This window comes from Theropithecus gelada, chromosome 13, assembly GCF_003255815.1.
Source record: "Theropithecus gelada isolate Dixy chromosome 13, Tgel_1.0, whole genome shotgun sequence".
Taxonomy (NCBI): domain Eukaryota; kingdom Metazoa; phylum Chordata; class Mammalia; order Primates; family Cercopithecidae; genus Theropithecus; species Theropithecus gelada.
The window spans coordinates 23,637,643-23,665,487 of record NC_037681.1 but is presented as its reverse complement, the minus strand read 5'-3'; the positions used below and the strand labels follow the sequence as shown (position 1 = coordinate 23,665,487).

General features: G+C 51.7%; 1 protein-coding gene across 5 annotated transcripts in view; it reads left to right on the top strand.

Annotated features, from left to right (window-relative positions):
• The window catches only part of EIPR1 (EARP complex and GARP complex interacting protein 1), a 169,751-nt gene extending 145,468 nt beyond the window's left edge, over nt 1–24,283 (top strand). For all 5 annotated transcript variants that reach the window (XM_025353986.1, XM_025353983.1, XM_025353982.1 and 2 more), the window contains 5 exons: nt 138–237; nt 16,461–16,597; nt 19,332–19,499; nt 20,925–21,092; nt 23,750–24,283. In XM_025353986.1, coding sequence (XP_025209771.1) covers nt 154–237; nt 16,461–16,597; nt 19,332–19,499; nt 20,925–21,092; nt 23,750–23,924 — 732 coding nt within the window. In that variant the 5' untranslated portion in view covers nt 138–153 and the 3' untranslated portion in view covers nt 23,925–24,283. The remainder of the gene's footprint in view (nt 1–137; nt 238–16,460; nt 16,598–19,331; nt 19,500–20,924; nt 21,093–23,749) is intronic.
• The last annotated feature ends 3,562 nt before the right edge of the window (nt 24,284–27,845 follow it).

Genomic DNA, 27,845 nt, shown 5'->3' with positions numbered 1-27,845 from the left:
AATGTGATAAATACTCTAGCGACTACAGGCCAGGAAAAGAGTTCCTGCGTCACGAAGAATGTGTATCACAGCTCTTAGCTACCAGCCTGGGTATCTCAAACATTTATGTTAACATTTGGTACTTCTCTTTCTCTTAGTGTCGTGTGGGAGCCAATGGGAGATGGGAAGAAAATCATTTCATTGGCCGATAACCATATCCTGCTGTGGGATTTACAGGAAAGCTCAAGCCAGGCTGTGGTGAGTAAAAGGAACAACACAGCGTTTGTTTTTGTATTTTTAAATGAAACCGCATGTTCTCACTCATAGGTGGGAACTGAACAATGAGAACACTTGACACAGGGTGGGGAACACCACACACCAGGGCCTGGGGTGGTGGGAGCGGGGAGGGATAACATTAGGAGATATACCTAATGTAAATGACGAGTTAATGGGTGCAGCACACCAACATGGCACATGTATGCGTATGTAACAAACCTGCACGTTGTGCACAGGTACCCTAGAACTTAAAGTATAATAAAAAATAATAAATAAATAAATAAATAGGGCCTTTGGGCTAAATTCAGAATATAATTCTTGATTCACAACAGTTTAGAATTTTGACCTTAGTTAATGAACAGACTGAATCATCAATCAAAGAACTGAGTGATGGGGTCTTTCAGGTGAAAGCCGTTTAGATGTCACTCAGGGCTTGTGAGAGATGACGCACAGAACCCAGCTGTTTGCAAAACATCTGCCTTTTGCTGCACTTTGAGCAAAGGAGGGAGTGGGATGCCCAGGAGTATTTTCTACTGTTTCAAGCGTGCTGTCCTTTTGATGAATGGATTCTTAAAGTATATTTGGGTAAAATCATACTTTAAGTAGGAGCAATTATAACATTTTAATTTCATAGTGGTGCCTCGCTCTTTTCATGTATTTGCATGAGTTATGAAAATAACGTTTAGCACTTTCTTTGGGTTGAGTTTTGCTTTTAAATATGCATCGTTTGAATACTTTGTCTCTCACAGAGTAAATATTAATATATATTTTTCATATTTGACTTCTTAAAATTTTCTGCTTTAAAATGTGGTTTTTACATGCATTCATAATTTCATTGCGTTTGTTTATGTCAAAGTAACCACTTTAGAAAAGAGAAAAGGGAAGAACTTTGAACTGATAGCGCTTACAATGTCATTTACGCCTCGGGGGCCGCGTTGCCTACACACAGTCAAAGGGATTGCGCAAGCATTCATTGGATAGATTTCTCCAGTGATGGCCTCATCTTATATTTATTTGTTCCTAACATGTTTTTTTAGCTCTTCTCCCTCATGGTGCCTTAGAATATTAATAAGTCCTTTCCTCACCCCTCTAGGCTGACGAGGTGGCATGAATAATGATCCATCATTATTAATAAGTGGCACAGAAGTAAGACTTAAAAATATTAAATGTCCTGTTAAAGCTTTAAACCTCTGAATGGACAAAAGGGAGTCTCACAGCCTTCACTGTGGAATTAAGTGTTGGGCATTCACCCAGAGCATCAATGGTATTTAAGGAAGAGATTTATTATTTTTATGAGAAACTTTAAATGTAAGGCATAGCTTCATATCTTGGAGTAGAATGCAAATTTCACACAAACTTTTAAGATAAAACAGGAAACTTGAATCATATTTCATGCCTGAGATTGACCCCTGTGGACCACACCTGCAGGCCGGGGAGGTCTCATGCCTGAGATTGACCCCTGTGGACCACACCTGCAGGCCGGGGAGGTATGTTCACAGTCTCCACCTTCCGGGAGATTTGGCAGAGTCCTGGTCACGGTCGAAGGCGATGCCTTCCTTGTCGCTTCCCTCTGCGTTTTCGCGGGGCGTTCCCACTTAACCGTAAAGCTCCAGGAAGAAGGAGGAAAATACTTTCCTATTGAAACGCCAGGCTCATGGTAGGCTTTAGGCAAGACACTTGGGCAGAGGGCCCAGCTCTTCCTGGTGCAGACACTTAGGCAGAGGGCTCAGCTCCTGGTGTAGACACTTGGGGAGAGGGCTCTGCTCCTGGTGTAGACACTTAGGCAGAGGGCTCTGCTCCTGGTGTAGACACTTGGGCAGAGGGCTCTGCTCCTGGTGTAGACACTTGGGCAGAGGGCTTAGCTCCTGGTGGGTGCAGACACTTGGGAAGAAGGCTCTGCTCCTGGTGCAGACACTTGGGAAGAGGGCTCCGCTCCTGGTGTAGACACTTGGGGAGAAGGCTCTGCTCCTGGTGTAGACACTTGGGCAGAGGGTCCCGCTCCTGGTGTAGACACCTGGGGAGAGGGCTCTGCTCCTGGTGTGGGAAGAGCTGGCTGGAGCCTTCTGCACACCTACTGTGCTCGCCGTCTCAGGGAGGTTGCCAGGGAGAAAGGAAACCCCAAGTCCCACACGTTAGGATGCAGCAGGTTCTCATCTGCCCCAACTTTGGAGACCTATTCTGTAATCAAACTGTGAACACATCTTCAGAGCCTCGGTCATCTCAAATGGATTTCATGGTAGGGTGATTAATCTGTAACTTATTTTCTGCAGAGATCAATTTAGTTTTCTCTCCCCCTTTTTTATCCACTGTCAGCAGTTCTGTCAATATCACTTTGTGACCCTCCACTACAGTATTTAATACAGAAACCTTCCTATCGATTTCAGCCATCTTCACACCCAGCTTCTCAATGTTTTTTTATTGTTTGAGGATATTGCCTTCTGTGGTGAATCTAATCTCATGCTCACTGCATCATTACCTTTTGCAATTAAATCAGAGATTCCTTGCCATTTATAATCATTAGCAGAACTCAGGGGAGGCCTGGAGTGGAAGGTTCCGTGGGGGCCACAGACCCCAGTGAGGGCAGAGGGATGGCCACCCTGTGTCTGTGCTTGCTCATTCATCTTTGCCTCTCCCAGCTTTCACTCGCCATGAAATAAATAGCTTCTGTCAAGGAGCCGACAGTAAGCCAGAAGAAGGAAGCTTGCTTGAGGATTTGCTGCCACCTCTGCCTTCTGTTCACACAGGAGAGCAGGAGCTCCTTGAAGGTGGCCATCTAGAGAGTGCCATCTGCTCGGCGTGACACACAGCACCTCTTCGAAGGAAGGGAGTGTGCTTCAGGAACACAGTGTTTCTGTTGGAAAGTTTCTAATCAGAGGTTTAAAATGTAGCGCAGGAGGATCAGATAAACAAACATAAGCTGGGGGGTGCTCCTAGCAACAGCAGCAACGCCACGTTCAGGGTGTCTGTAAATGCAAACAGCGTTTGTGTTTTGGGGACCAAGAGAGCAGTGGGCAGAAGCCGAGTTTAATGTCAGGGCTTGTGGGGAGGGGCTCAGAACTTGGTGGCGGTTGGTGGGTTCTGTGGCCCCTTGCCAGTGCACCTTGGAAAGCCTGTTCTGTTTTCATCTTTCTTGTTCTCCAAACTGGAAGAGACGCGGTGCAGAGGAAAGAAAGAAGCTTGTTTTGTTAAAGTGGAGAACTTCGTGTGTAGAACCTGACCACTGGTTCCAGCGGCCACCCTCCTGTTCACAGCAACGTGCCCATAGGTGGATTCAATTGTCTTTTTATTTCTGATATTTTATTAAAATTTTATTTATTTATTTTTAAACTTGCGTTTTAGGTTCAGGGGTACGTGTGCAGGTTGTGACGTAGGTAAATTGCATGTCACAGGGGTGTGGTGTACAGATGACTTCATGACCCAGGTAATAAGCACAGCACCGATGGGGAGTTTACAGTCCTCTCTCCTCCCATCCTCCACCCAAACTATGCTCTCACTTAGAAGTGGGAGCTAGGCCAGGCGCGGTGGCTCACGCCTGTAATCCCAGCACTTTGGGAGGCTGAGGCGGGTGGATCACCTTACATCAGGAGTTCAAGGCCAGCCTGGCCAACGTCATGAAACCCCGTCTCTACTAAAAATAAAAATAAATTAGCCAGGCGTGACATGTGCCTGCAATCCCAGCTAGTCAGGAGCCTGGGACAGGGAGAATTGCTTGAACCTGGGAGACAGAGGTTGCAGTGAGCCAAGATCACACCACTGCACTCCAGCCTGGCGACAGAGCGAGACTCCGTCTCAAAAAAAAAAAAAAAAAAAAAAAGAAGGGGGAGGTAAACCCTGAGAAGACCTGAACATGGAGAATGGGACAGCAGCACCGGGACCTCCTCAACTCGCCTGCGGACATTGTTTTCTTGTCTAGAAATCAAGCATGCTCACCCCTGCATGTGGCTGTCATTGCCGTGGGGGTGTTCAGGGGCACCTCCTTGTCCTAGTGTCTGTCTCCTGTCCTCTGTGGCAATACAAACCAGGACAAGCCTCACTCCCCAGCCTCTCTGTAGCCGGGTGTGGCCGTGGACTGAGTTCTGGACAAACAGATGTGGGTGGGACGGGTGCGTTCACCCTGAATGAGAAGACGTTCCCTTCGCATTTTAGGTCTCTGCTCCTGAGAGGTGGAGGCGGCTGGCAATGTTCTTCCCTATTCTGTCACTTTTCTTTTCCTTTTTTTAGTAGGGTCTTTTTCAGAGTAAAAGTTTCTCTCTCTTTTTTTTTTTTAGAACAGTTTTAAGTTCACGGCAAAATTGAGTGGATGATACAGAGATTTCCTACAGCCTCCCCCACTCTCAGCATATCCCCCGCTGGTGTGAGACCTTTGTTATCACTGATGAACCCACACGGGCACATCACCGTCACCCAGAGCCCCTCGTTGACATTAGGGCTCCCTCTTGGTGCTGGACGTTCTGTGGGTTTGGACAAATGTGTCCTGACACCTGTCTTCCACTGTGGTGTCACACAGAGTTGTTTCACGGCCCCGAAAATCCTCTGTGCCCCAACGATGATTCTTTCCTCATGCTCTCCCTCCAAGCGCTTTGCAAACCCGATGTTTTCACCATCTCCATCGTTTTGCCTTTTCCAAGATGTCACAGAGTTGGAACCATACAGTGTGGATGATTTTTAGATTGGTTTCTGTCCCTTTGTCATAAGCAGTGAAGGTTTCTCCAGGTCTTTTCATGGCTTGAAAGCGCATTTCTTTTTATCACTGAGTAATGCTCCATTGTCCGGAAGGTTCTCCATGTCGATGAAGTTCAGTTTGTCAGTTTTTCCTTTTATGCATTGTCCCTTGTCCCAGGGCTGAGAGCTGAGATGACTCGGATGCTGAAGATCGTCTCCTGCTTTCTCCTGAGGGGCTGATCGCTGTGCATTTGACAGTGACGTCATGGTCCACTTTGGTTAAGAGGCACAAGGGTGTCTGGGCCTCCTTCCACCACCCTCGCCGTGCGGGGGACACGGAGTCCAGGCTTCCCTGTTGGGGTAGCACGGACATGGTTTTTCTGGGCTGCTTGTCTGGAGTACATGGTTACTGTCTAGGGGTTTTGTGTCCTACTCGGCTGCCCCTTTTTGAAAACGTGGCTTTCAGTGGGCTCTTCTGGGGCCTTACTTGGTGGTGTTTCCTGGCTGCCTGCTTCTTCAGCTCCAGGTCTGGAGTGAATGAGGCAGAAGGAGACCCCAGGGAGCCCCACCGCGTGTCTCCTCATGCCCCTCGTGGGCCTGCCCTCTCTCTCCAACTTTCAAATCACCCTCTGTTGTATGTGCAGTGTCCAGGCTTTCATTGTACTTAGTGAGAGAAACACGGAACGGGTATACGCTCTGCATTCCCGGCAGCAGGCGTCCCGGAAAAGATGGTGCCGGTCACCCGCTTCCACTAGTTGTTCCTGCTTCTGGAGACGTTGATAATATGAGAGCTCTTCCCTTGTGCAATTAGAGGGAAGAATCTAAACATTCCAAATGAGCGTGCATGGACCCTGTGTGTGCTGTGATTCCCAGGCTGGAGGCCGTGTGGGGAGGAGGAATACGGGCGTGGAGGAGCAGGGATGGCCCCAGACGCCTGCACCTGCCACGAGCCTCACTCATGCAAGAACCCGCCACAGGCCTCACGCACGGAAGAAGGACCCGCCATGGGCCTCGCGCACGGAAGAAGGACCTGCCACGGGCCTCGCGCACGGAAGAGGGACCTGCCGTGGGCCTCGCGCACGGAAGGACCTGCCGAGTGTGTCCTGGGGGATTTGGTGTTGAGTTATGACTGCAAGAAGTCAGCCACGCCCCAAGCATACCAGAATGCCATGGCCAAATTTATTCAACAGATACTCAGTGAGCTCACTTTGGAGAGGGTAGTGAGGACTTTTCCCAACACATGGTCATTTCTCACTATTTTTAAGTAGTCCTTTTAAACAGAGACACAGACCTCGTCGTCATATAGTTGGGCCCCTCCCAACTGACAGATGAGGAAAGCTAATGGAAGCAGAGGAAGTTTCTGAAGGTGACGTGGTCTGAGTGCCAGATTTGGGGCTGCAGGTCAGGTCTGATGCCCTGGGAGTGAGTCCCACCCAGGCACAGAGGCGTTCACAGCGGCACCTGCCTGCCCAGACCTCTCCTGTCCTCCTTCAGGTCTGTGAGGTTCTCAGATAACTTGCTCTTACTTGAGTATCTTGAATGATCAGTGACATTTTGTCCCATGAGCATGAATTTGATTTTTGGAAAAAGTTGATTGGAACAAAATCTGGTAAATAAAATAGGTAGGCAAGCTTTGCAAAAGCCGATTAGTGGAAAACGGGTTAAAACCACATGAAAACCGATTTCTTTGTGAGACTCATAAAAAGACATTCCAAAATATTTTGAGCAGAGACTTTGTCATTAAAATAAATGTCACCTTTATAGCCAGGGGTTTCAGACAATGGTCAGCGAAATTTATGTTTTGGACATTTGTTTTTTATATACATTATATATTATATATCTATATATATTTGGATATTATCTTTAAGAAAATATGTAGTCAGTGATTTACTAAGTTGCATATTTTGATATCATAGTATAATTTACCAAGTTGCATAGTTTTAATATCATAAAACTATGTATATAGTTTGATTTTAAAATTTTGGAGCGCACTAGCATTTTCTTTTTAGTCTTCCACTCAGATCTTGAATAAAATTCATTAAAACACAAAAGTGGCTGGGTGCTGGTGGCTCTGGTTGCTAGAGAGCAACTGAACGTCTGTTTCCCAAGCTCTTCAAAGACTTCTTTCTGGTGATACAAAACAAATTGTGTGTTTTTAGAACCAGGCGTCTTTAAGAAAGAGGAGCCACTCACCCTGGGGAGCTTCGGCACAAGCTCTCTATCAGCACCCTGTTCTGAGTGTCTGCCATGTCCGAGGGCCACCTGAGCTGTGACATGCTGCTGGAGCTTTGATGGCCAACACAGAGCCTCTGCCTTTTCTAATGTGCCATGCGGTTATAGGGCCTGCAGTATCTAGATGATGCATTGAATGTAAGATTTGAGGTTTTGCTGGAATAGCTGGGACAGGCACGGGTCAGTGGAAGGTGCACGGAGTCCAGGACGACCTAAGCTGGGGGCGGCGAGGGAGGCCTGGAGGCAGTAAGTCCTCCTGTAGCTGGGGCGGCAGTGCAGCCTGCAAAACCAGGTCCCCTTCCTGCCACTCCTTAACAGTGTGACCTGGGACATGTTCCTTGGCCTGACCAAGTGTCAATTTAACAGTGGAATTACAGGTTACAGGACAACAGCGTTTCTCACAGCAAGCACTTAGTATGTGCCTGTCGGGTAGATGGACGGGCGGATGGGTGGACGCGTGGATGGGTGCATGGGTACATGGATGCGGACGGAGCAGCTGTAATACATGATCTCCAACACTGGGCCATGGGCGAAGGTCACCCAATAGGAGGGTCACCAAGAAGACCCTCGTGCAGAGGCAAGACAGAACATGAGGTCCCAGAAAGCAGTCTGTGTCTCCTTCATAATTAAATGACTTTCCCCAAAGTCAGCAAGTGATCATTACGTTTCAGACACGAGGGATCCGGCGTGCTTTCATGACATGCTGCTCCCAGTGTTTTCTGCCCTCATTATTCTTTTGAAAAGATCTTTTTCCCTCTCCCAAGAATTGCCTCTAATTAGACCCACCTCTCCAACAGATCACTAATGTCTAATTGGGGTTGCAGAAATATTTTTTATAGTTTAGTATATCTTGGTAAAAAAAAATTCAGATCTGTACTCATGGCCTTTCCAATTTTGAGTGTGTAAAACTGAGGTCAAATCTGCATTTTGGGGTTTAAGACACACAGTTTTTCTCCAGAAACAGAGCTTAGATTTTGGTATAGCAAAGGAGGAGTGAAAAAACCCTTTTAGTTATATTCGTCCTACAAATAGAATCCTTTTAGAAATAAACTAAAAATAAGTTTAAAACATCACGTCCTGTCACCTAATGGGGACAGCTGATGCCCTGTGTACATTTTCTAATACAGGAAGGTGCTACTCTTCCAGGAGGCCACATTGCAGACTCTCATGGGGGTCAGCTCTGTGCACCTCAGACATTGTCTCCCCAGGAGATGGTGCCCTTGATGGTGTGTGGGAGCCTGCAGCCTGCTGGGGGTCTGTGTCCCATTCAAGCTGGGTGTGCAGCATCCCTCAGGGCCAAGGGCCTACCTGCTGTGTGACCCTGGCAGGACCCACCTTCACCCTTTCTCTGGCCCCTGGTGCTACCAGCTCCTGCCATCTGGAAACAGGAGCCCCAGCAGCCAGGTATCCCACCACAAGAGCCTGGGTGTCCTGCCAGGAGAGCCCAGCCCTCCCCAGATCCTCTTCCTTTTCTTTTTCTTCTGCATCCTGAAGGTGGCGCTGGGTCTCAGGGACTGCAGCAGATTTCATTTCCATCGCCTCCGTCAGACCCTAGTGCTCCAGAAGGCAGTGTCAGTGTTCGCCCTGCATAGAGACCGCTCAGAACTCTTCGGAATGTTCCAAGGTGCTGTTTTTTTGAGTCATAGTAAAGACGAAGAAAAACATGTTTAAGATGCCTGCCACGTGCTAGGCACTGTCTGGACATTTGACATGTATTATCTCCTTTAATCCTTATAACCCTGCAGGGTGGATTCTTTAATATCATGCTGTACGTGAGTTATGGGAGCTGGAGCCAAGCCCCAAAGAGACTAAGTAATCTGCTGATGGTGGCTTACTGGGAAGCAGAGCTGAGATTCAAGCTCGGGGTATTCACGTTCAAAGCTGGGACTGGAATTCCCAACCAGAGATAGGGAAGAGAAGTTTCCAGAGGTGTCATTGGCATTCTCAAATGGGCATTACAGGTGCAGCAGTTAGGATGTATTTGGCTGCAGGAGACAGGGAATGACTTAAACAAATGAGGAATCTTTATTATCTGCTGTAACAAGAAGTATGGAAATAAAGTGATTCAGCATCTCCACAGCATCAAGGCCTCAGTTGCTGTGCATCTTTCCACTCTGCCGTATCCACGTGTGACTGCTTTCTGCCTTCGTGACTGCAGGGCAGCTGCAGCAGTTCCAGCCATCACATGCAGACTCCCACAATTCCTGTGCAGAGAAAGCAGATTTCTCTGCATCTCTGTAAGGAAGGCCTTTCTTAGAGGTGCCTCTGTCCAATTGTCAGACACAATGGCAAGTCATGTCTAAACTAGTCATTGGTGAGAACAGTTTCCTCCTGCTCGGTTCAGAGCAGTGTCGGTCCCTGAGGATGGGATGGGAAGGGGCTCAGGGTGGGGTGGGCATGGCCATTTTGTGAGCCAGCCCCTCCCGCCTGCCATGCAGCCCAGGGTGCACAACCTGGGACACGCCTGCACCAGGTGCTTCGTGTGTCCTGCGCCCTGGAAACGCCTTGCTGTTTCTTCACCCTGCTGTTCTCTGGCCGTGGTGAGAGGGTGGTGCGTGCCTGCCTCTGCTGACCCTCCAGTTTCCTTGGTATTGGTCAGCGTGCAGGTGTTAGGGTCTGCTGTGAGCGCGGCCTGCAAGTAGTAGGGTCTGCTGTGAGCAGTTCCACACGTAGTAGGGTCTGCTATGAGCATGGCCTGCATGTAATAGGGTCTGCTGTAAGTGCAGCCTACGCGTAGTAGGGTCTGCTGTGAGCATGCCAGCACGTAGTAGGGTCTGCTGTGAGCGCAGTGCTGTGTTCTCTGTGGGTTTCCTGTCCCCCAAATCAAGCCACCCTTGTCAGCTCTGTGGCTGTTGATGGCAGGAAGTACAGCTTTTTGTCTTTCAAATTCTTGTGCTGAGACTCTTCTTAGATATGCTCCACATGAACTGCTAAAGACGATGCCAGGCACATCATTCTGCTCGTTAGGAGGTGTATTCTTTTGTTCATGTCCCGGCATTAGTAACATCTCCCTTGAAAGTTTTGTGGGCGCCTTTAATCATTGCTTTTGGACTGGGAAGCACTGAATATTCTTCTTTAATGCTGGAAAAGATTACCGCATGCATCGCGCCCTGTGGAGTTCTCGCTGAGTTCTGTCTCTGTGTCCCCAGGAAACCAAAAAATGTGATTGATTAACCTTACAACTTACACTGTACCGTCTGCCCTGAGTAGACCCTCAGAAATTGATGGTGAAATATCTTTCAGGCTTTTATTAAAATTTACCTTCCAGACTTCTCTGCACCTGTGAGCGTGAAGTTTTCAGGGCCTGGGAGTACAGGCATTAGCATGATCAGTGGAGTGGAGTCAGGAGACATTCCCTGTTTCTGCCTCTGGCTGGCTGTGGCCACAGGCAGCTCGCCCGTTCTCCCTGGGTTCTAGTTTTCCCAGCTGTGGAGTGATGGGGGCCAGAGCCCGCCACTGAGCTGCTGAGATCCAGCAGGGTCTCCCCTTCTCTGGGGGCGTCTCCCCCTCACCTCTGGTCAGTGCCTCGTGTTAGTTGTCTGTTGCTGGAACAGATGACCTCGAAATGCTCAGCACGGCCCACGTGTGTGACCTCAGCTTTTGTGTGGATAACCTGGAATCCAGGCACACCTCAGCTGGGTCCTCTGCTGGAAGCCTTCCTCGCACGAGGCTGTGGTCTCAGGGTCAGTGGGCTGGGCTTGCTGCTGGTCAAATGTGGCTCCTTCTGGGCCGCTGGACTGAGGGTCTGGATTCCTCTAGCTGTTGTCCAGAGACTGCCCTCAGCTCCTGGCCATGTGGCTCCGCAGTGTGGAGCTTGCCTCATCTCAGCCAGCAAGATGAAGCCCAGATCTCTTCTCATCTAATCCGCCGAGGGACCCCACCCTGCTATGCTGGTTAGAGGCCAGCCTTGCTCTGGGGCAGGGACTCCACAGGCCACCAAGTCCAGGGACTCCACAGGCCACCAAGTCCGGGGTCCATCCCACACGCTGCTGACCATGGGCCTCTTCTGCCTGCAGCTTCCGGGGTTTTCAGCCACCTCACGTCACAGCTTCACCTCTGCCAGCTCTGCTTTTTTTATCTACCCTCCAGCTGGAGGAGGCGCCCTGACTGTGGGCTCTCCCACCCGACTCAGTGCTGTGCTGTTTTGGCCTCCTGGCTGGGTCTGTTTTGTCTCTGACTACCGGCACGTGGTTCCCCTTCAATCAGGTTTGTTTACGTTACCTGCCTCTCTGCTTGGTGAGGCTTTTGTTTTTGCTAGGAATGGCTCACTCCTGTGTTTCACTGATTTAGGTTCTGTTCAGTCAGTAAAGCCCATCTCAGTTCCTAAGCCTCATGAAAACTTTCCTTAGTTACTCTAACCTGGATGAGTTCTACTTTCTTTGAAATCCGTCTCAACGTACGTTATTATCATTTACCCTGGCTTTGTCACTTGTTAGCTAGCTTTTAAAACATTGTACAATTATTTAATTGTTCCAAACCTCAGTTTTCTTATCTGTCAAATGGGGATATTCACATCTACATCATGTGACTTGTGATAATTTCACTAGGAAATGAACATAAAAGCTCAGCACAGGGCCTGACATTGAATAACTGATAACGAGTTGTATTTGTTGAGTAATTTCTTTTCGTTGCACACCTTTACCTCTGCAGCTAGACAGTGAGTGTGAGAACAAAACCCACGTCTGCCATCATGGCACTCGGCACGGCCGAGGAGCTTGCTCAATAAATACTTGATCACTTGCAAGGCTAATTGGTGGTTGGTTGGTGGCCTAATCAACTTACTCTTTCAAAAATCTAGACAAGTCCATAAGCTGAAGGCTCGGACGTGTTTTATCCCGTGAGTTTTGGACGCAAGCAGTGCTCCGTCTTGCTGACTGAACTTCTGCAAGGAGCGCTTATGGGGTTAGAAGCTGATGAAATGCAGGAGCTTGGGATGGCAGAATGGCTGTGCTGGGGGCTCAGCTTGCATTGGGATGGCAGAATGGCTGTGCTGGGGGCTCAGCTTGCATTGGGATGGCAGAATGGCTGTGCTGGGGGCTCAGCTTGCAGTGTGTGGCTCGAGGTTCTGGGCCTTCTCCTTCTGAAATGGCCCTATGGCGTTTCCCACGCACGAGTCATCAAGAACGTGTCCAGGTCACTCTGCCTAATTTGCGTTACCTTCTAGCAATGTGACCTTGCATTCTGTCTTCCTAAAGAGTTTCATAATGAACCAATACAGTTAGTAGAAGGTTAGCTGGACCACAGTATTGATTAGTTAGAAACAATATCCAACCTTCTCATCATATCTGCTTATTGGTCTTTTTTACTATATTCATTGTCATCAGTGAATAATCATTAACCTGATAAGCAGGTCTTCAGAAAGCTGAAATAGTACCTGTAAAAAATTTCACTTGACTTGTTTTTTGTTTACCTAAAGGGATTACTACAAAAGTATTTCTTCATTCATATTGTCCATGTGGAAGTTAAGACATTGAACCTAGGTCAGGCACGGTGGCTCACGCCTGTAATCTCAGCACTTTGGGAGGCCAAGGCGGGCAGATCACAAGGGCAGGAAATTGAGACCATCCTGGCTAACACGGTGAAACCCCATTTCTACTAAAAATACAAAAAATTAGCCGGGCGTGGTGGCGGGTGCCTGTAGTCCCAGCTACTTGGGAGGCTGAGGCAGGAGAATGGCGTGAACCTGGGTGGCGGAGCTTGCAGTGAGCTGAGATCGCTCCACTGCACTCCAACCTTGGCGGTAGGGTGAGACTCCATCTCAAAATAAAATAAAACAGTAAAATAACATAAAATAAAAAACATTGAACCTAACTAACTGTAAGTTGCCAAAGTTAAAGCCAAAAATTAGCTCACCCTGTGTTTCTGAAATAATGTGTACACTGGAATCATTGCTAGTTTTTGAGGTAATGTTGCTACCAATTCTTCTCTTTAGGAAACTGTATTCCATCATTGCTGTTGGCAACATTTATTTTGACTTACTCCCAAATTGGCTTTTACTAAAGGTTTTCTTGTGGCTTAGCGTTTAGGGTCGTGAATTTTCCAGCTCCATTTTCTTTCTCCCTCGGTAGCTTTGCGAGGGGGACCCTCTCCTTGGCTCCTGTGTGCCACCCTGCACACTACATGGTCCCTTGGAGCTTGCTGTGGGAGCCACGCCCTCCCTCCCTGCGGCGCCTGTGCCCCCGCTCTGTGCCTGGGTCCATGCTGAGCATTCTTGGGAGCCCGCCTCCTGCGCCAGCTGGAAAAGATGCGCCCTTGTAGCAAAGGAAAGGTAATGAGAAGGAGGAGATGCTGTAAAATCTGATGGAGTGACATAGAAAGGTGGGAGGCGCCTCTGATTTTATGAGCAGAGCACTCCCCTCTTTTGTTAACATCCCCCCCTCTGCCATGGTTGATTGTTCCTGGCGAGTGCCTGGCCCGGCTGTGCCAGTCTACCTCCTTCTCCAGGAATTTGGGGTGACGTCTAGGGGTTGGCTTATCTTTGGGTGCCTGGTCAGGGGGATATCAGGCCCTGGTGTTCCCGGTGCCTTTGCCTCCTGCCCTGTGGACCTACGGGAGCCAGGCCGGAGTGAGAAAGAGAGAAACAGAGCTGGTGTGGAGAGAGGGGCCCAGCTCAGGGTGGGAGCACGTGCCTGGGGCTCGGCAGCCCCAAAGTCCAACGTAGTTCCCACCTCTTGGTCCTGAGACACCCCGGGCTCCTCAGGTTCAGTTTCCCTTTGCTGGCACTAGTTCGAGTCTGGCGTCCGAGCTGCTGCACTTGCTGCTGTCACTGTGCCGAGTGCACAGGCCCTGGCCCGCCTCCCTGCCCATAACCCGAGACCTGCTCAGCCTTTCTGGTTCGGTCACTCTGTCCTGCTGACAGCTGGCCTGGACCCTGGCTGTCCTCACCAAGTTCAGTGCTTGGTTCCAGCCCTGTCCCCGCCGTTCTGCCTGGCGCTGCGCTGGCTGCCTTGGTGAGCCGACCAGACTCTCGCCGCGCACGCCTTGGCCTGGTGTTCATGACTCAAGCTTAACCCCGCCGTGATCACACGTGCTTGCGCGTTCTGGTGTCTGCCCCTGCCACCCTCCCTGCCCTGCCCCTGTGTCCACCTTTCAGTTCTGCACAGGCTTCCCGAGGCCCCACACGTGGCGGCTGCTCCAGCCTCCTCCTCTGTGTGCTCCTGGCATCTTCCTGCTTGGTCCCTGCGTGGGACACACGCCTGCCAAGTGTCCCCACACAGCAGGAATGCAATTAATATTTCCTGCATGGAACAGAAATAGCCCTTCAGCTTACTGTGGAGAGAGGATCAGTAAGTCACCGTTGGTACATACGACAGTAGAGCAGATAGTTTACCAGGGATATTGTAAAACAAAAGCCCGGAGCTTTTCCTAAGGAGATGTCCTTTGACTTCCTGAAAGTCACTTGGTTGTGGGGATGAAAGTGGTGGGCCAGGGTGGGCAGGGACCTGGGCACAGGGGAGCTGGGCCAGGGGCATGCGGGAGACTCTCCATAAACAAGAGAAGGAGCCCGTCAGCAGCCATCCGCTTGGGCCTGGGAGGGAGTAGACAGGTCCACTCCTCGGCCTGCCGGTGCCCCTGTCCAAGCGATTCCTAGAGAGTTCCTCTGACCATCACTGTGGCTGTTCTTCTCCCGGCTCTCAGTGAGGCCCCAGGTGCCACCCCAGCCCTAACCCCCTTGCCTGTTCCCAGATGTGGACACACCCTGCCATACAAGCCCAGATGCAGACACGCCCCTGTCACCTCTGCCCGGATACAGACACAACCGCCCATGCCTGCCCAGATGCAGACATAATCGCCCATGCCTGCCCAGATGCAGACACAACCCCCCATGCCTGCCCAGATGCCGACATATTTCCCCCATGCCTGTCCAGATGCAGACACGCCCCTGTCACCTCTGCCCAGATGCAGACACAACCCCTCAAGCCTGCCCAGATGCAGACACACATGTCACCTCTGTCCAGATGCAGACACACCCCCTGTGGCTGCCTAGATGCAGACACAACCTCCTCACTTCTGCCCAGATATGGAGTCATGGGTACCCTTTCCCCCCAGTGGGTCTCTTGTGTCCCCACCTTCTCTTGACCTCTTCTCACCACAAGGCTCTGCAAGGATGGTGGCTTTCAGTTGCCAGAAACTTTTCCTAAGCATCAGAGCCGGCTTTAGGAGTGGGAGATGAAGGTGTGGCCTCTCTCCCTGACTGAGCGTAGTGTCTCATCTCTTACTGATGAGGGTCCTTCTCGGCTTCTGACCAGGACTGTTCTGAGTTCTCAGTCTCTCCCACAGCCTGTTTGCACAGGACAGGGGGGACACCAGGTCTTGGAGCTCACGCCTCCCAGTGGCCACCTCTGAAGTTGGGAGGCCTCTTGCTGGGAGACACAAGGAGCATCTGCAGCTGGTGTGCTCTTTCCGGAAAGCCCTTTACCCGTGGCTTAGACGTGCCCTGTTTCTCACTGGGAACTGCCTGTCTTTCCGTTCTGAGTGGTGGTTTCCAGGCAGAGCCCCTTCCTGTCTATGCAGCGGGCACTCACTCTGTAGGGACCTCCAGGCCTTGTTCACCCCAAGCCTGGGTGCCCACCCTGCCCCTGCCCAGCAAAGCCCCTTGGTAAATCTCGTGAGATGGTGAATAAACCCCAGCACCAGCTCGGTCCTTGGGCCTCTCACGGCCTGTCTAGCAGCTCCATTTGGACCTGCCCTCGGCCCGGCCAGGCCCACCTCACCAGCCACCTGCCCCAGGCTCCTCTCAGAGGGCTATGAAGAGCACAGCTGGTTTGAAGGTTAACACAATTAGTGGTGGGAACTGTGTCCCTCAGGAGGACTTGGGGGCAGGTGTGACAGAGGATCCTGGGGTAGACCTGGACCCTTCTTGCCTTTAGCAGTCGTCCTTTGCATTGAAATTCAAACCCCAAATTGGGACCGAAATGTGTTTGTCCCTTTGTTATTCCAGAACCGGTCAGGTGGACCTGACTTGTTTTGTCTCTTTCTTTGGGGAGAGCCAGATGTTTGAGTTATTTTATATTGTTTTCCTTGAAGTTAGAGTTCATTATCTCTAATCACATACTTGCAAGCGAGTGCTCTTTAATAGAGGCCTATTAATATGCTTTCTATTTTTTGCTCTGCTCAGTTTTATAGATTTTCCCAAGTAAGGTTCATTTTTGCCATTTAAGGAAAGGAAACAAAGACAGAGCTTCCTAATTATTCTCAGTAATTATTTTCCGTAATGTCCTTGAATATAGGATATCCTCTTGCATTTTCTGAACAGACCTCACATTCTTCTGCTTTTCTTGTTCCTTTGGAAAACATCATGACACTCCCAGCTGGCCAGCTCAGCCTCCCTGGAAGGGAAGGGACAACTGAAGTTCACCTCGGGACGGTGGAGTCCGCATCACAACTGCACCCAGGTGGCCACAGCGAACGACACCACCCTCCGTGGCTGGGACACCCGGAGCATGAGGTCAGTGAGCCCACCACACACGGGCCCCGCTTCCTCTCCTCCCTTAGCGAGCAGAACCGGGATGACGGTGGCGCTGATCGTGAGCCAGATGCATTTGGGGGCGCATGGTTGGTTTGTCTCCATCTCGTTCTTGCAGGAAATCATAAATCTTCATCTTGTTTCTTCACCCCAGATTAAGCGAGCACATCCACTGCCGTGGAACCGGTGCACCTCGGTGGCTGTTGAATGTTCCGTGTTGATATCCCTGCATTAACAGCAGTTGACGATGAAAACTAGGAATTGGGGCTTTTGTAACACTGAGCGAGATGGGGACCACAGGGTGCCCTTCTCTGATGAGCCGCTGCAGGCTGACAGCTGCAGTCCCCAGGTTAAGTCTCTCCTGGGGTCGTCCTTGACTGTAGCTGTGCCTTCTGGAGACACACCTATATAGGGCAATCATAGTTTGTCATTTAAGTAATTATACCCAACAGCCAGCAGCTCTAATGGAACAAATAAGAGCGAGTTTTCCGTTCCAGTTGTGATTTTGATAGGCAAAGGAGTGATGGTAGCACGTCTGTTGCCGTGGCAACGGAAGCCCACACAAGCTTTTTTAAGATACAGTTTATCCCCTCAGCACACCATAATTTATCACCGAGCTGAAAAGACGGATGTCATGCAGTAACTCGTGTTGATTCCAGGGTGGGGGCACAACTTTAGATTTAGTTCCAAGGCCCCTCTGAAAACTCAGGGGCTAATGAAGAATCAGTCGCCACTTCCTCCCTTGTGCACGTCTGTGCAGAGGGCTCATTTGGTTTCCTGATCAGAAGCTGGAAACCACAGACTCAGCCCGTGATGAACATCCTGCTGAAATCCATTTCTCCATGTCCTGTGGTCATCATGTCCTTCGTCTGCATGGTTCTTTGAAGGATATGAAGAATTTCAGTATCTGAAGACAAGAAACTCAAAGACTGATGTTACAGACCAAACAAATAAGCAAACAAAAAGATGCCCGTGGCTTTGATGGGCGACATCTGGCAGTGGCCTCATTTTGCCCGTGTTGTGTCTGTGGTGAGGACGTGCCAGCACAGCCCAGAGGGTCCTGGCGCCTTCTCACTGACTGTCATTTCTCCTTTTGCAGACAGCTTTGGTTTGCATGGAGCCAGGATGCCTTTGGTGCTTTTTTAGGTGGTGTGATGCTTTTGTGTGACAGTTACTGGCAATGGAGCATGCAGTAACCTTTAGTTAATATGTCGTGCCCGTGCGACTGTCCATCCAGTTCCCTGGGAATCTGCCAAGCTTTTAATTTTCTACCTTTGCCTGTTTCTCTTGAAAGATTTAAAGGTTTAGGTATCATATTTTAGGGAAGAAATATTAAGATATTGAAAAGGTGCAGGATATAAAAACCAGAAGATTTAAAAGTGGTTTAGGGATGGGAGTTCTAATGTGAGAGAAAAAAGATGAAAGGAATTGAGTTCATCTGCCTTGGAGAGCAGAGAACAATGATGGTCTTCAGATAAGTGAAGCAAATTACAAGGCACAGAAGTTCCCCATTGCTCATCAGCCCCACTGAAGCCTGCGGGTGAGGAAGGTAAACAATGCAGGAGTGATTTCAGTCCCGCCCACAGCAGTGCTGGGGAGGCCGTGCAGGCAGGAGCCGCTGGGCAGCTCCAGGCCATGGGTTCTTTGCTTTCCCGGTTGCAACCTTTTGTTTCAAGCCACTGTCCAGCCTCACTAGATGACCTGTCCTCTGGGATTCATGACATCAGAGGCCATAGGCAGGATATTATGACTTCAGACCCTGCGAGGAGCAGCCAAGGACCATAGGATCCAGGGCAAAGTGAGGTGTGTGAGTGCAGGTGTGCATGTCTGCCCTCTCATGTGTGGATGTGTGCGTGTGTGTGTACATACATATGTGGGTGTGCCCACAGATGCACACGTGAGTGTGAGAACGCATGTGCTGTGAACAGCCGTGTGACTCATTTCAAAGAGTCCCCTTCTCCTGCCCTGGAGCAAGTGGGTTGCACTGGCCACCAGCAGTGCTGGACCTGGAGCTGGTGTGGACAGTGGAAGGGTAAGCCCAGCTGACACAGCCCTTCCGGCTTCCATGGCCTTCCCCACTGCTCCTCCCTTTCTCTCTCTCTCTCTCTATATATATATATCTATAGATAGATAGATAGCTGGTCCCTTCCTGCTTCCATGGCCTTCCCCATTGCTCCCCACTTTCTCTCTCTCTCTCTGTATATATATAGATCTGTATATAGATAGATATTTTTGTGTGTGTATACATACATATATATGTGTATATATATATAAAATTTCCCAACACTATATTCTACCTTCATTCCCTGTCTTTTTCTTTTCCTTCTTCACTACATCCTTCCAGAAATGTGTCGGGCATCCTGTCCAGACGTCTGCCTCAGAGTCCCCGTGGCGGCTGCAGCCCCTCTGGCATGCTCTCATTCTCAAGATACTAAGTCACATTTTTAACGGCTGCAAAGCAAAATCCCTTCCGTGGCTCGCCCGGAGGGTCACAGATAAGCTCCTGGAGAGATGAGCGTGGCGCGACCGCACAGGGTTGCTGGGTTGGAGGCGCTGGTGCCAGCCTCCTCCTGCAGGGCAGGAACGCCAAGGAGACGAGAGCACCCTGGGCCGGGGGATTCGACAGGGTCCCGGGAAACCAGTCGTGCCTGCAGCACTCAGTGGCTTTGCATAATCCGTTTGCTATTTTTCTCTACTGTTCTTCCTTCTCCCTCAGCCAGATCTATTGCATAGAGAGTGCCCACGGACAGCTGGTGCGGGATCTTGACTTCAATCCCAACAAGCAGTACTACTTGGCCAGCTGCGGAGACGACTGTAAGGTGAAGTTCTGGGACACCCGAAACGTCACCGAACCCGTGAAGACCCTGGAGGAGCACTCCCACTGGTAGGGCCACTCCTGGCTGCTTCAGGAAAGAGGGGATCATGCAATTGATTTTGCTAATTACTTTGCCATTGGGAAAGACACAAACCAGCTTCGTTTGTGCTGCTGTGCATCATTCAATCAACCCAGTTTTATTTTTCCTAAAGAAACACTAATTCCAAATCTGAATGTTTGTGATTTATAAACATAGGAAAAGAAGAAAAACATTAAATTCTGTTTTCTCTTGAAACAGTGCTGGTTCAAGTATGTAAAAATAAATGTGCACAGATGTTCACACAGCATTGTTTGTAATGCTGGAAACCTGGAAACCACCCAAATGTCCATCACTAGGGGACTGGTTAAGTAAATTAGGTGACATCCATGCAGCGGAGATGAGGCAGCTGTCAGGAGAATGTGGAGCGTCTCTGTGTGGCTTTGGGAAGATGTCCGAGGTCACTCATTCTCCCTAACATATTATTTGAATGTTTTTAAATGTGCCTAGTACTTTTTGCTAAGTAAAAAGATCAAGTTGTACAGTGGCATGTACAGCATGAATCCATTTTTATGCAAATAAAACGTGTGTGCACATGCAGGGGTGTACACAAGTGTGAGTGACAGAGGTATGCAGAGGAAATGTCTGAAAGAGTAAGAGCCAAAAGCTCCTCAGGAATCCTCCCCCAGTCAAAGAGGGGCATTCCCTGCATCTCTGAATTGTTTGAATTACTTATCTGAAGCTATATTGTTTTTGCAATCGGAAAGTAAAAAGCCTGGATTACTAGTGCACAGTTTTGATAAATTCAGTGACTTGCTGGAATTTCCTGTGGTCTGAGTGGCTGGGCCTCCCTGTGCCCCTGGCCATGCTGGGTGCACCTCCTAGTGTCAAGCGCCCAGCACTGTCTGCCACCCGGGCCCTGGAGCTTGTTTTGGCCTCAGCATGACTGGGAGGCAGAAGCTCCCAGGCTCTAGGACCCGTGCCAGAAAGAAAGCTGATCCCAGTAGCCAAAACCAAGGACAGCCCTTGTGCCCCAGGAGGCCGCCATGCCCTGGTCTCAGGACCCACAGTCACTGCCAACTGGGAACATGCCGTGAGGCTTGTTTGATATTATAGGATATCGCTAATCCACATGTTGCTTCTGGGGCAGTTTTTTTTTGTTTTTATTTTCGAATTTTAGAAAGCTTGTCTGAAATATTGAGTGATCAGCCTTCTCCTCCTGCAGTTTTCAGCCAACATTTAGTCTTCCCTGTCTGTCTGTTGGGACTCAAGAGAAACCTACAGCAAACCCACCCTCAGCGGAAGACTGCCTTCTGTCAGGCCCTGGGATTGGGGCTCATTGCCTGGCAGTGTCTAACGTGAGGCCCAGCCTAGTGGGGCCCTCAGAGCCGGTGTGGCGTGTTGTTGGTGTTGCTGCGGGTGACGGGTCATTTCAGTAGCTGCTTTGCCCTCTGCAGGGTGTGGAACGTCCGCTACAACCACTCTCACGACCAGCTGGTCCTCACTGGCAGCAGTGACAGCAGAGTCATCCTTTCCAACATGGTGTCCATCTCGTCGGAGCCCTTTGGCCACTTGGTAGACGACGATGACATCAGTGACCAGGAGGACCACCGTTCCGAAGAGAAGTAAGGGCATGCACTGCAAAGCGGCTCACACCGTACCAGAGCCTCCTTTCCCCGCAGCCATCTCCCGAGCCAGGCTGTGTAGATAGAAAGCTTACAGGTGCGCGTCTGGGGGACACTGTCCTTCCCCCCTGCAGCTGTGGGGACCCACAGTTCCAGGGGTGCCGTCATTAGCAGCCCTGGTGGGAGGCACTGCAGGTGGGTTGGGGTTAGGTGCGGTTTTAAAATAGATCTCTCTGTGTTCGTGTTTGTATTCTTATTGAATGCAATAAGAATAATAATATTTTAAATCTGTAAGATTTAAAAGACTGTCACTGGTCTTCAAACTTGAGCATGAACAATAATGAGAACGAATATATCCCAGTCCTCACAGCACTCCCTGTAAGAGACGCATCCCAATCAGCGTCTTCACTGGCGTGGATTTGAGCGTGTTGGGGTCAGGTTGTTGGCCATCAGCTCATGGGCCTTCCACTGACTGGTCGCAGGGCTGAGACTCCAGGCCAACCTTCCCAGTTCAAACGCAGGTCCTACTTCGCTTCTAGATACTCTACAAAATGTGGTCAATCGTGATGTGTGTTTTCTAGTCATACCCTCATTGTTCTGGATTTTCCCCAAGCTTTTTCTGGTGCACTTTGATTTCCGATCCTAGGTGAGATGGGAGATTGCTAAGGGCACCCTCTTCATGCCCACATCTGGTCAGCGGTGCAGTGCCAGGGCCCCTGTGTCCTTCAGTGGCCCACCTTCACAAGTGGCAGCTGCTTCCTGGGGGCTGACTGGGCACGACTCAGATGCAACCGCAGAGATTCATGCCCCAGGTTCCAGAGGAAGGAGGTTCTGGAATAAAACCCTGTGAAGTTGGACAGTTAGAGCCCTGAAATATGGTGGGGTCTGTCACTCTGTTTTGGGATCCTTTGCACTGTTTTTTGTCTGAATTCTTCCCCTACCCACCTGAACTTGGTCTCAAATTCCTCTGTGAGAAGACCTCTGTCTTCGGACTCTCTTCTGCAGTGGCGATGGGCCCATCTGTTTGTCTTTTGACTCTACTGGCTTTGTTTTGTTTTTGAGACAGGGTCTCACTCCGTCACCCAAGCTGGTGTGCAGTGGCACGATCATGGCTCACTGCAGCCTTGAACTCCTGGGCTCAGGTGATCCTCTTACCTCAGCCTCCCAATTAGCTGGGACAACAGGTGCACGGCACCATGCCTGGCTAATTTTTTTATAGACACAGAGTTTTGCCATGTCGCCCAAGCTGGTCTCAAACTCCTGAGCTCAAGCGATCTGCCCACTTCAGCCTTCCAAAGTGCTAGGATTACAGGCGTGAGCCAGACTCTGTTGTTTTTCTGTTCGATCCTTAGAAACTCAGTCCGCCGTAGAATAGTATTTAAGCACACGCACGGTGGAGTGTGCCCAGTGGTCTCCTGGTGCCTTTGGGCCTGGCTTCCTTTACCATCCTCTCTGCCAGTGGCCCGGGGAGTCTGCACTTGCTCACCGTGTCTGTCCCTGTTAGGGAAGGAGCCCGATGGGCCCGTTGGTCGGAAGACTGCTGGAGTTGTCCTCCGGGCGGCGGCAGTGTCATGGGAGCAAGGCAGGAAGGAAGGAGGTGATCAGGGCTACACAGACGTCTTAGGACACCCCTCAGTCCTGATGTCTTGCTGCAGTCAGGAAACCATTATTCCCCCTGAGGGTTTGCACCTGGCATTTGTCACACAACAGCAGTTGGCCACTGGCAGGTCCACTTTGTGGGAAGCCAACTTCCCAGAGACCGTGCGAGTTCTGGAGGGTCCGTCTGTCTTGCTGTGGGGGGCGAAGCATTTTCCTACAAAGAAATGCAAAAGCAGTTCGAATGCGGTACACAAATTATGTGGGAATTTTTTTGTGAAATGGGAAGGAAAGTGCCAGAGAAGCCTGTGTCCGCTGGAAAGTGGCCACCGTGAGCCAGGCAGGGCCCCTCCCTACGCACACGCCATATGCTGAGGAAGTGGTGGCTGTTGTGTGAGGATCCCCTGGCCAGGGCTCCCAGTGAGGGTAACTCAGTCAAGGGAGGCGAGGTGGGAAAACATCCTGGGTGAGGCCAGGCAGGTCACGCCCCTGCTGTTCCCACTGGGCTAGGGTCGTCCTCCTCTTGGTGTTGTGGGGGGAGATCCTCAGTCCAGCCCCACTCCCATCCTAGCACGGCCCCTCGGGCCCCAGCCGCCGAGTCCTGCACAGCCAGGAGCTGGACCAGCTGCTTCCCAGGGTCCTTTCTGCTCAAGCGACAGGGGTTTTTACATCCTGTGTTATCCAGACACGGTGACCGCTTCCCCCAGTCTTTCCCCTGAGCAAAGGAAGCCCTTGGAAGACCTTCGACAGAATATCACCCCAGACACCCGTGGGCCAAGGACAGAAGCAACCAAGATACCACGTGCCAATGTCGCCGATTTCCATAAACCTTTTGAGGAACGCCTGCTCCTCACGGCGACAGTGAGGGTTTCTGGCTTCTGCAGGGACCACCCCACTGTCCTTAGCGTGGGCTCCTCTAATTCCTCCCATCCCACAGCGGAGAAAGCTGAGGCCCCGGGACCTCTCGTGTCTCCTGATGGCAGCACTCGCGTCCTCCCTGCGCCTCTCCTGGCCGGCCCACCGGAGCTGCCGAGCTCACGGCCGTCTCTGTTGCATTGCAGGAGCAAGGAGCCCCTGCAGGACAACGTCATCGCCACCTACGAGGAGCACGAGGACAGCGTCTACGCTGTGGACTGGTCCTCGGCCGACCCGTGGCTGTTTGCCTCCCTGAGCTATGACGGGAGGCTCGTGATCAACAGGGTGCCCAGGGCCCTGAAGTACCACATCCTGCTGTGACTCCCGGGCCTGAGTTATCCAGGTTCCACTGGGCGGTTATGCTCTTGGCAGGTTCTCAAACAGTCACAGCTCTTTGGCGGTGACTCATTTTCCAGGTGCTCCCTCTCTGGGAGAGCCGCTGTCCCCTTCCTCTAGCAGCAGCGTTTATGAATGGGGTGAATGGAGCTGTTGTCGACGGCACAGCTGACGCCCGAACCCAGCCCCTGTCGGCAGAGACGGAGCCCCACATTGTTATGTGAATAACAACGTTTTCTGTTTTAAGGGTGTTAGGAGTTTCACTTTTTAAAAAAATGTTCCTGCAATAGTAACTCTTCTTTCTCTTCAGAGTAAACAATGAAATAAAATAAATCCACGCTGCACAGATGCTCGGCTCATTCTTTCAGGAGCTCTGCCCTGTGACTGCATCTCCTGGGTCTCTGTCCATTTTCTCTTTCCTGACCCAGGAAAAATGCAGATGGACAGACGTGTGCTCTTCACGCCGCCCTAGGATGGAACTCCCGGGGGCCATGGGACTCCCGCTGGCTGCGGCAGTGGTGGGCGCCCGGCTCGCGCCCTGGGCTGAACTGGTGTGATGCATTTTCACTGCTGTAGACACAGGCTCTGCCCGTCCTGGGCCTCTCCTGGTCTCTGCAGCCTGTCCTGTGCTCTGTCCTGCCCACCTTGGCTGGTAGCCTCGGAGGTGCCGTCCTCCTTCACCGGGGAGCTTGGGGTTGGGCTCCCACGTCTCAGTTGTCAGAGACCCCACGCTCACAGGCCCCTACACTCATCAGTGCCTCTCCTTAGGAATCCTCAAACACTGTCCGTGCAGCCTCGGTTCGTGCGTGGTTCCCTTGGCTGTGCGGGGTCTGTCCTGTGCATCTGGTGTTCCCACTGGAGAAGCCACCCGGGCCCTGGACTCTGGGCTCGACTCCCGTAAGCCTCCACCTGGCCAGGTGTCCCTGCAGGGCCACTTCTGTGCTCTGCTGCCCCAGTCACCTCATCCGTAATGATGGGGAAGGACGGGCTGAGCTCCCAGGCCCGTCAGCTCCGGGCGCTGACAATTCTAGGACAAGCCTCGCCCAACCTGCAATGAGGACACATTCGTGCTGCAGCGCCCCCGCCGGCACGTGTGCTGTGCTGCTGAGGACACTGTGCACCCAGAGGGCCACGTCCTGGATTTTGTTTTCATAGATGGGAGTTCACAGCCAAGTGGAGGCCATAGGGGAAGGGTGAAAAGGTGGGGTCCTGGGGGAGAGGACAAGTGCTGAGGGGAGTCCACAGATGGGGGCCCTAGGGAGGGGTGTGTAGGTGGGTGGGGCTGTGGGGAGGGGCGCTGCTGATGGGGAGTCAGTAGAGGTGCACAGCTGGGTGGGGCTGTTGGAAGGGGCACACGAGTGGGTGGGGAATGGGGAGGGGGACGCAGGTGGGGGGACCGTGGGGAGGGGTGCGCAGGTGGGTGGGGCTGTTGGGAGGGGCACACGGGTGGGGAGGGGCACGCAGGTGGGTGGTGAGTGGGGAGGGGTGTGCTGGTGGGGGGGCCGTGGGGAGGGGCGTTCTGGTGGGGGGCCATGGGAAGGGGTGTGCAGGTGGGTGGGGCCGTGGGGAGGGTTGCGCTGGTGGGCGGGACCATGGGAAGGAGCACGCTGGTCGGGGGCCCGTGGGGAGGGGTGCACTGCTGAGGGGGGCGGTGGGGAGTGGGTGTGGGCAGAGACAGGTGTGTTGCAGACCCTCCAACATTTCTGCTTCCAGGTAAAACCTGCATGTGTGGGAAATGCGTGGCATCTAATGTCAGTCCTGCCTTCAGTTGCTGTCACTTGAAAGAAATTGTGTGTGTTTGTTTAACAAACATAAATTGAGTGCCTACTGTGTACCCACACTTCTAGATCCTGCAGTTGCTGCCACCATAGCTGTGATTAGGGCAAGTCTCAGCTCCCCTGGAGTGAGTGCTCCTGTGGGCCATCAGGTGACATGGGGACAGATGCCACAGAGGAGTACAGAGGAGGGGCCAGGGAGCGCTGTGGGATCCAGGCTCTCTGAGAAGGTGATGCGTGAGCCAAGGCCCAGGGTTGGGGTGGGGTGGTGCCTGGGTGAGTGGATCAGGTAGGGAGGCAGCGGGCTGGCGTGGGAATGAGGCAGGAGGCCCAGCCGTGGGGAACTGGAGATCCTGCCTGTTTGAGATGGAAGCCACTGAACAGATGAGGACTGAAGTTTGGAGTCAGAGGAGGATGGTTTACTGCCTCTGATTGGCACACAGCCGCTGGTGTGTGTACGTTGTGTGTGTGCAATGGTGAGGCCACTGTGCACCTGGGTGGCTGGCTTCTCATGGGTTAAACACACGCTCACCACACCAGTCAGCACTCACGTCTTTACCCTGGATCCTTTTCTAGAAAGGATCTGAAAAGTAAACATTTTAGACTTTGAGGGCCACAGTCCCTGTCCCTGTTCCTCTCTGTGGTTGTCCTGCAGACACACACCATGAGGTTACAAAGGCAGGCGGTGGATGGATGTGGCCTGGGGACTATTTGCCAACACCAGCCCCAGAAAATAAAACTTATGTTTGTGTAAATATCTATACACAGGTATTTCGACCCAGGCGTAATCACCAAGTGCTGGAAGCGACACAAGCGTCCTTCAGCGGTGAGCGGATGGCAGGGCCCCCAGGAGACCACAGGAAAGTCACGTAGAGAAGGCATTAGGTGAGCCCTGGGGCGAGGAATCTTCAGAGAAGGCGAAGATTCCCCTGAATCCTCCTTCAGAGGAGTCTGGGGGTGGGAGGGCACAGGACATGGGGTATCCAGGAGCCAAGCAAAGTGGGGATTTCCTGGAGGACTGAGGCACCCTCAATGCTGCAGGTGGGGCGTCAGATGTGGGGGAGAACGAGCTGGAGACGGACACGGGCATGGAGGTGTGGATGGCCCTGGGGAGGCCCCTGGCAGCTGGTGGACGGCAGGAGCAGCGTGGACGGCGGGAGCGGCGTGGACGGCGGGAGCGGCGTGGACGGCGGGAGCAGCCCGGGATGAGAGAGGTGGGAAGGTGGGAGCAGCGTGGGAAGGTGGGAGCAGCGTGGACGGCGGGAGCGGCCCGGGATGAGAGAGGTGGGAAGGTGGGAGCAGCGTGGGAAGGTGGGAGCAGCCCGGGATGAGAGAGGTAGGAAGGTGGGAGCAGCGTGGACGGCGGGAGCGGCCCGGGATGAGAGAGGTGGGAAGGTGGGAGCAGCGTGGACGGCGGGAGCAGCGTGGACGGCGGGAGCAGCCCGGGATGAGAGAGGTGGGAAGGTGGGAGCAGGAGCAGGTTGTGTAAAGGAGACAGAACAGGAGGAGTAGCCCCAGGGCCTGTGACCACACGGAGATTTCTTTTTTCTTTTTCTTTTTTTTTTTTTTATGGAGATGGAGTCTTGCTCTGTTGCCCAGGCTGCAGTGCAATGGCACAATCTTGGCTCACTGCAACCTCTGCCTCACAGGTTCAAGCCATTCTCCTGCCTCAGCCTCCCGAGTAGCTGGGATTACAAGCGTGCGCCATCACGCCTGGCTTATTTTTGTGTTTTTAGTAGAGATGAGGTTTCACCTTGTTGGCCAGGCTGGTCTCAAACTCCTGACCTCAGGTGATCTGCCCGCCTCAGCCTCCCAAAAGTGCTGGGATTATAGGCATGAGCCACCATGCCCAGCTGAGGATCTCTCTCTTTTTTTTTTTTTTTTTTTTTGAGACGGAGTCTCGCTCTGTCACCCAGGCTGGAGTGCAGTGGCCGGATCTCAGCTCACTGCAAGCTCCGCCCCCCGGGTTCCCGCCATTCTCCTGCCTCAGCCTCCCGAGTAGCTGGGACTACAGGCGCCGCCACCTCGCCCGGCTAGTTTTTTGTATTTTTAGTAGAGACGGGGTTTCACCGTGTTAGCCAGGATGGTCTCGATCTCCTGACCTCGTGATCCGCCCGTCTCGGCCTCCCAA